Source organism: Podarcis melisellensis (assembly GCF_964234715.1).
Source record: "Podarcis melisellensis genome assembly, chromosome: 11".
In the NCBI taxonomy this organism is placed as follows: domain Eukaryota; kingdom Metazoa; phylum Chordata; class Lepidosauria; order Squamata; family Lacertidae; genus Podarcis; species Podarcis melisellensis.
Genome location: NC_138543.1, coordinates 54,667,134 through 54,681,430, shown reverse-complemented (window position 1 = coordinate 54,681,430; position 14,297 = coordinate 54,667,134). Strand labels below are relative to the sequence as shown.

At 46.9% G+C, this 14,297-nt stretch overlaps 1 protein-coding gene and 1 long non-coding RNA gene across 5 annotated transcripts in view; one reads left to right on the top strand and one right to left on the bottom strand.

Annotated features, from left to right (window-relative positions):
• Positions 1-14,297, top strand: part of LOC309380271 — a 162,130-nt gene that overhangs the window by 59,164 nt on the left and 88,669 nt on the right. The gene's annotated exons all lie outside the window — the stretch shown is intronic.
• The window catches only part of LOXHD1 (lipoxygenase homology PLAT domains 1), a 175,919-nt gene that overhangs the window by 79,321 nt on the left and 82,301 nt on the right, over positions 1-14,297 (bottom strand). For all 4 annotated transcript variants that reach the window (XR_014172698.1, XM_081929534.1, XM_081929535.1 and 1 more), the window contains exons 14-21: positions 13,282-13,442; positions 9,275-9,351; positions 8,744-8,940; positions 6,181-6,373; positions 5,382-5,542; positions 3,047-3,347; positions 1,130-1,281; positions 79-212 (exon numbers count right to left, since the gene is read on the bottom strand). Coding sequence is in view for 3 of the 4 variants with exons in the window: in XM_081929534.1 (XP_081785660.1) it covers positions 79-212; positions 1,130-1,281; positions 3,047-3,347; positions 5,382-5,542; positions 6,181-6,373; positions 8,744-8,940; positions 9,275-9,351; positions 13,282-13,442 (1,376 nt within the window). In the remaining variant the exon portion in view is untranslated. The remainder of the gene's footprint in view (positions 1-78; positions 213-1,129; positions 1,282-3,046; positions 3,348-5,381; positions 5,543-6,180; positions 6,374-8,743; positions 8,941-9,274; positions 9,352-13,281; positions 13,443-14,297) is intronic.

The following is a 14,297-nucleotide window of genomic DNA, read 5'->3' as shown; positions in this document are numbered from 1 at the left end:
TTGCAAATTAATTTCAATTGCCCTGGGTCAGGACCCAGAATGTTGCCTTAGCTGAGGGACAGTCATTGATCCGCTCACGTGATGTCCTCGTTGGTGTCAATGACCTCGATCCTCTCCAGGAACCAAGCGGGATTGCTTCCGGTGTTATCGTGGCGGATGCGTACCTTCTTGAGCTCTCCCAGATCAATGGCTGGAACAGTGAATACGTCCACCTGCAAAGCAGCGAGAGAGAGAGCGCCCCCTGGAGTTCACCGTTTACCTTCCCACCTATTTATCTACTTGCACTTTGACATGCTTTTGAGCTGCTAGGTTGGCAGGAGCAGGGACCGAGCAACGGGAGCTCACCCCGTTGCGGGGATTCGAACCGCTGACCTTCTGATCGGCGAGTCCTAGGCTCTGCCACCCGCATCCCAGGACATGTATTATTATTATTATTATTATTATTATTATTATTATTATTATTATTATTATTATTTAGATACCATCCTTCATTACAAGATTTCAGGGCAGTTCACAGGATAAAAATACCAGGGAGAAAACCAAAGAAATTGTTAAAAGAAAACAATAACACCCCCCTCCCACAAACACATTTAAAAGGCTGTAGAATATTAATCAGCCTTATAAAACCTTTTTTCTTTTTCTTTTTTTACAAACCTCTCAGTTTAAGGCAGGTTCACGTCTGCAGTCAAACTGTTGCCCCCAACTCTGCTTGTTTAATGGTCTGTTGCAAGTGCCCAACAGATAAATTGGATGCAATGCTACATGCACCGTCCAGTGCATTTATCGTGCATGATTTTAAAAAATACAAATAGCAGCTGATGGAGGGAGCTGATAATTATCAGGGTCGCAGGAGGAAGGGATGGAGGAGGTTAACTCATTTCGTTCCTGCTGAGATCCTAAGGGAGGGAAACTGCTCCCTGAAAGCTGCTATTTGTACGGGGGAGAAAGTTCTCATTGGGAACAAATCTGTAGAAGCTGTAAATCTGAAATATTACTCCAGGTCTGTTGTTTGGTGATGTGCTGCAATCGAGAAGAGCAGAATGTCATGTTTATCTCTTGGCTCTTTTTGGAGTGCCGGATTAGCTGGGCGTGTGACCTGCATCTAGGCACCGAGTTCTCAGGTTCTTACCTGGTTCTTCTCAAATTTGTTGAGGTGATCTGAGCGCTTCAGGTGCCTCTCTCCGGTGTCTCCTCTTTCACCATAGATGCTCAGGTAAACGTTAGCATCCGTTCCGGCACCCCACACGCCCCCAGTGATGACATTGACTTCATACAAGTTTGCTGGGGGAAAGAAGCCATAAATCTGTATTCAGATTCTGAGAAGACTCATTGTTTTCCCTTCTGTAAACATGTTTTGCTTAGGCTTAGCCTCTGTTATTCACTGAAGGGTTCTGGTGAGTCAATAATAATAATAATAATAATAATAATACTTTATGTATACCCTGCCCATCTGGCTGGGTTTCTCCAGCCACTCTGTGTGACTCCCAACCGAATATTAAAAACACAATACAGCATTAAAACTTCCCTGAACAGGGAATTCCTCCAGGAGGGAGTTCAGGACTCTTCTCATCACAGAGTACCCACACTTACTGTTTGTTTTAATAGGGTACGAGAGCTGGGGACTGGGAAATCACATCTGACAACCAATGTGGCCCTTTGGTCTCAGGTGTCAGGAAAGTGCCCCCCCCCAGAGTGCAGGGGAAGAGTGAGACTCAGAAATCCAACTAAGTGAATAAGGGACTGACTCTGCAGATGAGAGCTGGCTAACAGAGTTGAGAAAGGACAGTTCGACCTGCCTTCCTGGGGAAGACTGTTAGTTCTCAAGAAGAGGAAGAGTTAGAAGGCAGCAAGAGCACTGCTACGCAACCAGCAGATAAGCAGAGGTCTGAGACTGTCAAATGACAGTGGGGAGGGAGAAGGCCAGCCTCTCAGTCCCTGTTCTAGGAGACTGGATAAGATCAGATTGCAATGGAAGGGCAAGAGGGGAAAGACGGGAGTTTGGTGTCCTTCCTGCTGTGGGAGGGGCGAAAATTCAGACTGACCAACTATCGTCAATGCGAGCAGGCGAGAAGCAGTGCTCTGGATGTATCTTTTTGTAAATAAACGTACATAAAACTACCAGAGAGTCATTACTTCTTATTGGGACTTGCTTGCCTTGCAGAGATCATTACACCAGATAGTACAGGAGTGCACAAGTCTAAAATGCCCAGGATACAAATTTTCATGGCCCTCCAGTAGCTATCGTGGCTCATTTACCAGAAGAAATGTATTTAGGGCTAACTCTGGAAGTGTCTACTTGATTGTATCTATGGAAGCTGGATCAAGCTTGTTTTCTCCTGCTCTGGAGGGGAGGACTCAAACCAATGGCTTCAAGTTACAAGAAAGGAGATTCCAACTCAACACCACATATACTTGAATCTGACCAAAATAAGCCTCCTAGAGCTAAATATACATCAAGGTAGCATACAATGTCCTCCTCCTCCTCCTCTTTTAATCCCCACAATGACCCTTTGAAGTACTGAGAGGTGGGGACAGGCCCAAGGTCACCCAGTGAGCTTAGGTGCCCAGTGCTAATTTGGTCTCCCAGGTCCTAGACCAACACCCTAACCACTACACCACGCTGCCCTTGTCCAAGTCTCCTCCCCAATCACCTTGCCCAAGTCTCCCTCCCCAGGATGCTTTTGCATTGCAGAGGAGAAGATAGGGGGAATCAGTGGTGCTATTTCCTGAACTGGAGGGAACTGTGACTAAAGTCCCTTCAAACTATCAGAAAGTTGGAGAACCCTGGACTCGTGTCTGCATGGATCTCCACTTATTGGCCACCCTGCTCACACAAGGTCCATACCCGCTAAAGCTGGATACAAGGAAATGCACTAGGAATCATGCACACCAACAAAGGAAACTGCCTTATATTGCGTTTAGCACAGAATTGTTGGTACTGGCATGCAGCGGCTCTCCAGGATCTTTCAGTTATGGATCTTTTCCATCCCTGCAACTGAGCTATGGATCTTCGATCCCAGTTTACCTTCCAGTGACCCCAGTTTACCTTCAATTTCCTCTCCATCCTCTGGTATCAGTTCCACCACCAGCTCCTTGTCCTCTTCATCCCTGGCCAGCCATCGATGGGCTTCAAACTGATAAACCTCCATAATATCTATCTCCTGAGGCTCCTCCTCTTCCTCCGCTTCTTCAGGAGACTTCTTCTTCTTCTTCTTCTTTTTCTTCTTTTCCTCCCTTGTCGGCATCTTCTTAACCGTGACAGTTTCCAAGAACCAGCCGTCCCCAATGCCACTCCCGTCGTGGCCAATTCGGATCTTGTAGACTTTGCCAACGTCCGCAGCTTCTACCTTTAAGATGGTTAGTAAAATAAACTCTGAGCATTTTTGACAGCATTTTTGACAGCATTTTTAGGTGTTGAAAGCGTTTTGTACATGCTCTCTGTCATCCTTACAGCAACCCTGTTAGACAGGCATGGCCAAACATGGCTCTCCAGATGTTTTGGGACTACAGTTCCCATCATCCCTGACCACTGGTCCTGTTAGCTAGGGATGCTGGGAGTTGTAGTCCCAAAACACCTGGAGGGCCAAGTTTGGCCATGCCTGCTGTTAGATATTATGATCTCTATATTTCAGATTGATGGACAGAAGGGTGTTTTCTGAATAGTACCAATTTTGTTAAAGACAAGACTATTGAGCATAAATAACAAAAATACAGGAGGATTTTTTATATAAAATATAAAACAGATGGTAGGCAGTGCTTGCAAAGACAGTTTTTTGAAGAGGGTTTCTTTTCTTTATACAGTATTTTAATAGCTTTCATTTAATGATTTTGCAGTTTATGCAACAAAGCAAAAGACAAAAGAACACGCAGCAAGAAATTATAATCTTTAACTAACCCACAGGCAAGTCATAGATATGTAAATCTTTTTTTAAAATGACCAAAAATTTGGTTTAACAAAATATAGAATGAAATAATGAATGGTCCAGAAGCCCAATGCGGAAGTTGGGAGAAGAGGTAGTGTACTGGGGAGAGTTACAAATATTTCCAAATTAAATCATAATGAACTGGGATGGGGTTTCTGAAGACCCCCATGGGCAAAAAAGATAACAGAATCATAGATTTGGAAGGGGTTCCCAGGGCCATCTAGTCCAACCCACTGCAATACAGGAGTCACAACCGGAGAATAATTGTGACATCAGATGATTGACAGGCAGGTGGCTCCACCAACCTGTCCAATGTGGGCTGCTAGGGGTCAGGAAGGTAATTTCTGGGTCTGTTGCCCAGATCCAGTTCCACACCTCTGCCACACGCTACTTATTTTCCATGGTTTAGTTTGGCTCTGCCAAGCAAGGCAAGGAGCAAGCCCCCAGATATTCTGCCTCTAAATAAAAAATATAAAATATCTACATGGTGCCTCGGGAACAACTTGCACCTTAATATCAGCAAGACAAAGGAGATGGTGTTGGACTTTCAGAGGAAGAGAGGAGAACTAGCCCCGCTGTGCATCGGGGAGGGCTGTGTGGAGAGAGTCTCTTTCCTTAAATTCCTAGGAGTTTATCTCAGTGAAGACCTTACTTGGAAACTAAATACAACCCAGGTGGTTAAGAAAGCCCAACAGAGACTCAATCTCCTCAGATTATTGTGGAAGAACGATGTCAATCAACATAGAAAGTGTCCTTTCATACTGCATCATGGTGTGGTACGCTGGTTTGGCATCAACTGATAGGAAGTGCCTACAGAGGGTGGTGAATACAGCACAAGATATTATGGGCTGTCCCGTGAATCCGCTGGATGAAATAGCGGAAGAATGTTGCCTCAGGAGAGTGAGGGAAATTCCCAGGGATGATTCACACCCTGGCCGGCACTTTCTTGATCTCCTGCCCTCGGGCAGAAGATATAGAAGCATGATTAGTCGCACCAACAGGGTAAAGAACAGCTTCTATCCATGGGCTGTTAGGCTGCTGAATGAAAAGATAACAACAGGGCAACTGACTTTCGGGTTTGGTGGGTGTGCGTCAGTAAATGAGGGGAATTAAGACTAAGAGAGATGAGTGGGGGGGGGGTCTCATGTAATCTCACTGTATACAACTTGTACAAGTATTTCAATTTCAATTTCAGACCAGGAGAGAATCTCATTCACAGCTCTCAGGGCTGAGAGCTAAAGATTCATATTTTCCATTTCTTTGTGATCACGTCCACAAGGCACATTTTGAACTGCATAACACATTGTGCAAGCGTGACCTCGGAGAAGCTAAAACTGAAGAAGGCTCGTTGAACATAAAGCCTGGCAAAAAAATGCAATATCTAGATCTGCTGGTGGAGAGGGAAAGCACTCACTCCTGAGAAATCTAGTTAAAGCCCCTTCTGTGGCTCAGCCCTACCTTGAAGGTTTCTGTTGCTCCTCTCTCATAGTTGTTTGACCGGTTTCTCAGAATCAGGACCTCTGTTTTGCCCAGCTCACCATAAATCTGCATGAAGACGTTGGCATTGGTACCCGCATTCCTCACGTCGCCAGTCACCACACACACCTCGTAATTTATCACTATGTTTGAAGCAGACGGGGAGGAGAGGTTATTGCGGGAATTAAGGCTGTTCTCTCCCCCCCCCAATAGATTTTAGAGGATGAAATTAGATAATACAGAACCTTAAAATGCAATTGTATGTAATTTGGAATACAGTCGTACCTTGGTTTTCAAACAGCTTAGTTCTCAAACGCTTTGGCTCCCGAACGCAGCACACCTGGAAGTGAGTGTTCTGGTTTGCAAACTATCTTTGGAAGCCGAATGTCCGACGGGGTTCCGCAGCTTCTGATTGGCTGCAGGAGCTTCCTGCCGCCAATCAGAGGCTGTGCTTTGGTTTTCAAATGTTTTGAGAGTCGAACGGACTTGCGGATCAGATTCCATTCGACTTCCAAGGTGCAACTGTATAAACATAGACATTGGGAGAGCTGGAAGTCACTAGCTTTGTTGAATTTGACTATAATTGTTGAGTAACAAATGTAACTTCCAATAGGGAAAGGATTAAAATATCCTCATGGGGGGAAATGATTTACTGTGTGAAGAAGTACTTTCTTGTATCTGCCCTAAATCTTCCAACATCACAGAGGACAACCCTCCCTTTCTTTCACTCCCAGAAAATGCTATCAATCATCATCACTAGAAAGGTGCCACCAGTCCTTACGTTTCTCAATTGGGACGATCTCGCTGGGGTAGACTTCAATCTCTACCTTTCCATCGGCTTCGGTTTTGTCCAGCCACCGGTTGCAAGGAAAGTTGTATTGCTTGCCATGGACAGGAATTGAAATCTCAACACTGCCAAGGTGCCAGCCAGCCCGGAGTCCTACATTGTCGTGCCCGATGGAAATCCGCTTGATCTTTGAGAGGCAGAACGGAAAGAGTTTGAGTGTGTCATGGAAAGGCCTATTGCTCTAGCTTTGCTCAGTTCTCAACTACCTCAGTTGTCTTTGCTCTCTGTCTCAAAGGGGACTTCTGGATTCTGCTCAGTGCTATGGCAGGCAGGCAGATACAATGTCTAGATTTGATGAGTTGCACCCAAGTTCCATACAAAGTAGACCCATTGCAGTTATTGGAGCTAAGTTAGGCATGCCCATTGATTTTAATGGTTCTGCTCTAAGTATGACTAACATTGGACACACACAAAAAAACCCTGGAGATCAGTTGTTGTTGTTGTTGTTGTTGTTGTTGTTACAGTGGTACCTCTGGATGCAAACAGGATCCATTCCGGAGCCCCGTTCACATCCGGAAGCAAACGCAACCCATGTCTGCACCTCTGCACATGCGCAGGTTGCGATTCGCCGCTTCCGCGCATGCGTGTGATGTCATTTTTAGTGTCTGCGCATGCGCGAGTGGTGAAACCCGGAAGTAACGCATTCTGTTACTTCCGGGTCACTGTGGAGCGTTACCTGAAAACAATCAACCAAGCATATTCAACCCGAGGTATGACTGTATTATTATTATTATTATCATCATTATTCTCCCAGCAGCTCTCAAAATGACTGAAGCCTGTTGAGTAGAGGCTAAAGGATCTGAGCCTGTGCAAAACTGACAGCACATCATATTAAGACTTCTACAGACAGCAGAGGTAGTGAGGAGTGCTGTGCACAAGAAGGTGGTGTAAAGCAAGCCAATGTAAGTTAAGCTAGTGTAAAATTGCACCAGACCAAACGCCCCTTCAGCAGCGGGCCTGCCGCTCCACCTAAGCATGGCAGAGAGAGAACAAGTCATAGAATCGTAGAATTGTAGAGTTGTAGAGTTGAAAGGGACCACAAGGGACATCTAGTCCAGTCCCTGAACATGCAGGGATCTTTTAATCCATGTGGGGCTCGAACCCACGACCTCAAGTTTAAGAGTCTCATGTTCTACTGATTGAAATATCCTCCTAAAATAGCATGTTATGCAGGGGTGCTGGGTCGCATCATAGAACTGAATGGGCTTAGGGTCCACTCTAAGTTCACCCATTTTGGTCCTCTTTCTGCCATGCCCCCACCATGACCTTTGGGGGGATTTACCCTGGCTTTGGCTCAGCCAGCTGAGGCTGAGCTGAGCTGAGCAAGATGAGCTGGAGCTATATTTGGCCAAGCTGGAATGGGGAACTTAATGCCAGCTGAACCTGGCTGAGACAGGAATCAGCTGGCTGGGCCAGTGATATGCTGCATCCTAAGATGCTTATCGGGACACAGGTGGCGCTGTGGGTTAAAGCCTCAGCGCCTAGGACTTGCTGATCGAAAGGTCGGCGGTTCGAATCCCTGCTGCGGGGTGCGCTCCCGCTGCTCGGTCCCAGCGCCTGCCAACCTAGCAGTTCGAAAGCACCTCCGGGTGCAAGTAGATAAATAGGGACCGCTTACCAGCGGGAAGGTAAACGGCGTTTCCGTGTGCAGCTCTGGCTCGCCAGAGCAGCGATGTCACACTGGCCATGTGACCCGGAAGTGTCTCCGGACAGCGCTGGCCCCTGGCCTCTTAAGTGAGATGGGCGCACAACCCCAGAGTCTGTCAAGACTGGCCCGTACGGGCAGGGGTACCTTTACCTTTACCTAAGATGCTTATCCCAGTGGATCTTTCCATAGGTTTGCCCCCTAAAAAGGTAAAGGGACCCCTGACCATTAGGTCCAGTCATGGCCGACTCTGGGGTTGCGGGGCTCATTTCGCCTTACTGGCCAAGGGAGCCGGCGTACAGCTTCCGGGTCATGTGGCCAGCATGACTAAGCCGCTTCTGGCAAACCAGAGCAGCACACGGAAACGCCGTTTACCTTCCCACCGGAGTGGTACCTATTTATCTACTTGCACTTTCAAACTGCTAGGTTGGCAGGAGCAGGGACCGAGCAACGGGAGCTCACCCCGTCGCGGGGATTCGAACTGCTGACCTTCTGATTAGCAAGTCCTAGGCTCTGTGGTTTAACCCACAGCGCCACCCGCGTCCTGTTTGCCCCCTAAGTGGGTTCAAAACACCATGCTCCAATTTTTCCTCTTCCCCTGCCTCGACTCACTGTTTTCCTCAACATGGAGTCCGATAACAAGCTCTGGAGTCCATGCGTGCTATTTCTGATGTTTTCTTTGAGTCTAAAAAAGCCATTGCTTAACTGTGGGTTTCAGTTTAGAAAGCATGTGATGCCATAAAGTATGATGAACTGCTAGGCAAACACACTCCATTTTAAAAGCCACTGCGACCTTAACAATTAAACCAATCCTTTCTGCAGCACAAAGCCATGTTTGCAGTTCGTTCTTACCTCCCCAATGTCCATTGTGTCAAGAGTGAAGATATCAATCCGTCCTCGTTCAAAGTAGTCCTCTAAGTCATTATCAGACACCAAAAGCGTCTCCTTTTTCGTGTCTGCTTTTTCACCGTAGAGCTTGATCAAAACCTTTGAATCTGAGCTGGCTCCAGGGACGTCCCCTGTTTTTATGCTGATGTGGTAACCGATATCTACAGAAATATTAGCATGTGCTAGGTATGAGGCCTGACAACATAGGGCAAAAACTCATCCCTCATCACTGGTGATCGAACAAGAATAGGAAGGGAAAGGAAAGGACAGAAGCTAGGAATTCATGTATGAGACTTCAGACTCTTTCAGGACCAACTGAAATGGTCAGTGTCATCCATTCCTATACTTGACGGAGGAAAGATAAATAGACATTCAAAGGACTTGACCAGAAACAATGAGAAGACACAATGAGTTAAAAGAATGCTTTCTATCTACCCCCGTCCCAATGAAGTAAAAAACTGAACAGCCAGACATGAAATCCATTTGCAAACTCACTTTCCAGAATAGATGATCTCCCAGCTGGAACTAACTCCCGAATAATCATGCCATCATCCTCATTCTTGTCAAGCCATCTGGTCAGCAAATAAAAGTTAAGTTACCTGCTATTACCAGCCAAGCATCAGGAGGTTTATTAAAATCCAGGAAGATACAGTGTATATACTGGGAAACAAACCTGTGTGCCTAGAGACCTTTTTATGGCAATCTGGAATAAGAAACAGATTACAAGACACCTGGCAAAGAAGAAACAATATCCAATAATTCACAGAATTGTAGGGTTTGAAGGGACCCCCAAGTGAAAGAATCCCTGACAGGTGGCCACGCAGCTTCTGTTTGAAGACCTCTAATGAAGAAGAGCATATCACCTTGCAAGGTAAATGTATATATTTGTCATCTTTATTCCATTTCTCAGCTGTGGATTTGAGATGCTTAAGGGACAGGGAACAAGAGCTAGGGAAAGGTGTTCACTTCTGGCAGTTAATGCCTTAAACATCATCAGAAAGATTGAAACCTTCTTTGTTTGGGGAGTTTGAAAAAAATGACCCCAAAGGTTACTAAGAATATGTATAATTTCTGTTTTATCCCAACCTCTGACATGTTACATTCCAGGTAGTAAAGGTAAAGGGACCCCTGACTGTTAGGTCCAGTCGTGGACGACTCTGGGGTTGCAGCGCTCATCTCGCTTTATTGGCCGAGGGAGCCGGCGTACAGCTTCCAGGTCATGTGGCCAGCATGACTAAGCCGCTTATGGCGAACCAGAGCAGTGCACGGAAACGCCGTTTACCTTCCCGTTTACCTATTTATGAACACAGGTGGCGCTGGTGGGTTAAAGCCTCAGTGCCTAGGACTTGCCGATTGAAAGGTCGGCGGTTCGAATCCCTGCGGCGGGGTGCGCTCCCGCTGCTCGGTCCCAGCGCCTGCCAACCTAGCAGTTTGAAAGCACCTCCGGGTGCAAGTAGATAAATAGGGACCGCTTACCAGTGGGAAGGTAAACGGCGTTTCCGTGTGCAGCTCTGGCTCGCCAGAGCAGCGATGTCACGCTGGCCATGTGACCCGGAAGTGTCTCCGGACAGCGCTGGCCCCTGGCCTCTTAAGTGAGATGGGCGCACAACCCCAGAGTCTGTCAAGACTGGCCCGTACGGGCAGGGGTACCTTTACCTTTTACCTTACCTATTTATCTATTTGCATTTTGACGTGCTTTTGAACTGCTAGGTGGGCAGGAGCAGGAACCGAGCAATGGGAGCTCACCCCGTCGTGGGGATTTGAACCGCCCACCTTCTGATCAGCAAGCCCTAGGCTCTTTGGTTTAACCCACAGCGCCACATCTACAAAACATTGTCTATTCTTCCCCATTTTTTAAATTGAGGATTTCATTAAAGGGCAGCGGGCTGGTGCAAGGGGCACAGGGCAGGCCATGTGGGACTCACAGCTCTGGCCACTCCCCCTCCACATCAGGATTTGCTGCCTGAGGCAGCTGCCTCACTCGGTCTCCTCATAGGGCCAGCCCTCACACTCACTCTCTCTCTGACATACCCAATTTGCATTCTGAACTGGTGCAGCCTGGCAACAGATGCATTGCACGCATTTGGTGACTGTATATTCCATTTTTTTAAAAAATGCAAAATAGCTGTGAGACCCTGGCAAAGCACCACAGCAGAATGGGCAGCATGCAAAACGAAGGAACCCAATTTCCCCTCGCTGAACATTTGTTGATTGTCGGGTATGTACTCTACCCAGTATTCTTCCCTTTCAGTCTCTAAAACCATGTGGCCAAAGGTAAGCGCTTTGGAAAGGTTTAGATGCCTCAATTAGCAGTACCGCACCTGAGTTTTCATTTTTGCTGCAAAACCTGCTCTTTAGGGATGTTCATTGTGGAGAAAAAACACTTTCTTGCAAAAAAAGGTTGTGTTTGTTTACTGCCATTTCTCCCTCTGCCTGCTACTGCTGGGGCGCCATTTTGTTCTACTTGAAAAGGCCACATCACACCATGATCCCAGCCAATCAAAGATCACGATGATGCCACAGCACCCTGCAACCAGTCAGGCGGTCCTATGTGACAACAGCACTGAGAGAAAACAAATCCTACCTACTGCCCTCCCTCTGAATAGGAGGAAATGAATCTCTGTTGCCTAGGCGTTGATGTTGATGCTCGTTATTTGTCTACACCATACTGGCGATTTTGTCCATTTTCATTACTAGACAAGACTTTCCCAATTCCAGTTGCTTATGACTAGGCTGGAGAAAAATGTGGGTGAAGATATATATCCGAATGCATATCCCACCAAAAGCAAGTGTCGATGGATGACATCTGCATTCTGCACCGGCTAGGAAAAATGTGCAACAATTAGATCCGAGCAATTCTGTTTTGGTCTGGTTGCCTTGGCAATGAGGACACATTTCATCTTCCACTGACACCCACCCCCAGCGAACAAGGGAGGGTGTGTTTCGAGTGAGATGTAAAAGGTTCGTCAACATGCTCGTCCGTGGTTTTGGCCCAGCATTAGTTAGGAACAGTAATCCTCTGCTGTGGTGACTTGTGGCAGAGATTGAGAAGTAAGAATGTAAGGAAAGCAGCTGTAGAAGCAACCAAAATAACTTCCCAAAGGAAGGAAGTCTTCGTAGGGTTGGTTTTGGTCTTTGGTTTTTACCTTGCTGCAACTTAGTACCTGTGTCTCACGCAGGTCTTGATGCTGTTCCCATCCTAGGATCTTGTTCCAGTGACTAGGGATTAAGCCACCGCCATGGTCAAGGCATCTTGCTGTTTAGGTGGCACCTTCATGAGATGTTCTTCTGAGATACTTCCTGTTTTGGTCTTATATCCAGGATCACTCATCACAGGAAAGCTGCTTCCAGCAGCCTCCTTGTAAGGAGTGTAGCATCTACGTCAGCCATAAGCAAGGCCCATAGTTTGTGATCAACGTTTCATACAAAGATTTTATGCTTCTCAAAAAAAAAAAAGAAACGCCCCAAAGAAATCGGAAGACTCCTTGACCAGCAGGCCTGGAATGGTTGGCCATCCAATATCTACAGGTCATGGAGAGATCTGCTTTCCTTCATAATAGAGGATGCAGTTGGCGAGCACCTTTGTCTTCAAACTTCTTAAGAGCCCATGACACAACCATCAAGCAGAAGGCAGCCATGCTGGCAAAGAACGCATGTGCCAGCATTGGGCTGGGTTCTTCTGCTGCAGGCTGTCATGTGACCCTCTTTCTATTTGAAAGGTAGAGATAATAGAGGTGCAAGGACAGCAAAGGAAATTTCTCTTGAGATTTGACTGTCTTACATGGAAAAGAGGGCTCTGGAGAGGTTAAGGACTATGTGGCATGTGGCATGTGTTACTGTGACTGCAGAGCAATAGATTTTAAGATCTGGGCCTTGGTCTTCATGTTCCTGTGATGTCTCTCTGGGGTTTATAATTTGCTGCCTCCATGATTCTGAGGGAAGTTATTGCCTGGTGCTCAGGTAGATCACATGGAAAGGAGAACCAATTGTGGCTTTATTTATACAGCACCCATTTTTATTTTTCAAGGCCACTGGATTGGAAGGAAAGAATACCATGTTTAAAACCAAAAAAAATTGGTCAGTGGGGTAATTCTAAATCATTTCACCTTATGAACTATTCCTGGTTTTGAAAGGGCTGTACATTCCACTTGCATGCTGTATCCTAGTAGCTTGCACACTTCCTAAAATTATTATTTATTGTTGATGCTATTTTCAACCACTGTGTGCTAGGCTAAGATGGACACAGGACACTTGTGTCAGGAGCGTTTATGGTGAGGTTCAGTGGTCGAGGCCATTGGGGTTATGTTGGGTGGCTGATGCCTATTCTATCCTTGTTTGTAATTTTCTCTCTGAGGCATGACTCGAGAGAATGGAGGCGACAGGTTTTGTACAATGAGGCCCACAGTGTGCTCATTGTGTGTTAAAACAAAAGGGTAGCCTGCCATCTTGAACACTCAGCCAGTTGACAGAGCACAGGCAGAACCTGACATTTTTCCTAGTACCTGTAGCAGGGGAATTCTTGATCCTCACTCTCTGGCTGTCCATCTTCCCTCACTATCACTTTGCCAAGGTACCAGCCGCTGCTTCCTCCTTTGCCGTCATGCCCTATCCTCACCCTTCTCACCTGCTTCAGGTCGACCGCCTCAATGATGAACTCATCGGCCTTCGGCACAAGGGAAAGCAGAAAGAAAATGGTCAAAATGGGAGACAAGAACGTCAAGAAACAAATGCACATTTCTACACCTGGGATGGTGGACTCAGTTCTGAGAGAAATGGGTTCAGGCAGGGGAGGCTGGTTCACTGGGGCAAATGAGGAACTGCCACAACAGCCAATCCCCTAACTGCCTGCCATTTTACTTACCATCAGCCAGGGGGTGTTGGCGCTTCCTGTCATCAGCTCTGACTCCATCTGCTGATGGACCCCCTGCCTTCCACCTCTAGGAGCCAACTCCTAGGGGACAAGGTCCCTTTGTCCCCAATAAAATATTTGAGGGGCTACCACCACCCCAAGTTGATGGGCATTGCCATTGAAATGGGGTAAAGGTGAAGGAACCCCTTACCATTAGGTCCAGTCGTGGACAGCTCTGGGGTTGCGTGCTCATCTCACTTTACTGGCTGAGGGAGCCGGCGTACAGCTTCCGGGTCATGTGGCCAGCATGACTAAGCCACTTCTGGCGAACCAGAGCAGCGCACGGAAATGCTGTTTACCTTTCCGCTGGAGCGGTACCTATTTATCTACTTGCACTTTGACGTGCTTTTGAACTGCTAGGTTGGCAGGAGCAGGGACTGAGCAATGGGAGCTCACCCTGTCGTGGGGATTCGAACCTTCTGATTGGCAAGTCCTAGGCTCTGTGGTTTAACCCACAGCGCCACCCGTGTCCCTTATTGAAATGGTGAGCAGGTGCCAAATATTGTGATGTAGGGTGGAGCCCCCCATAATATTTTTTTCAAGTTGGTGCCCGAGTTGTGTCCCAGCAAGGCTTAATGTACACCTGCCATCACTTGTAGGACTTGTAGG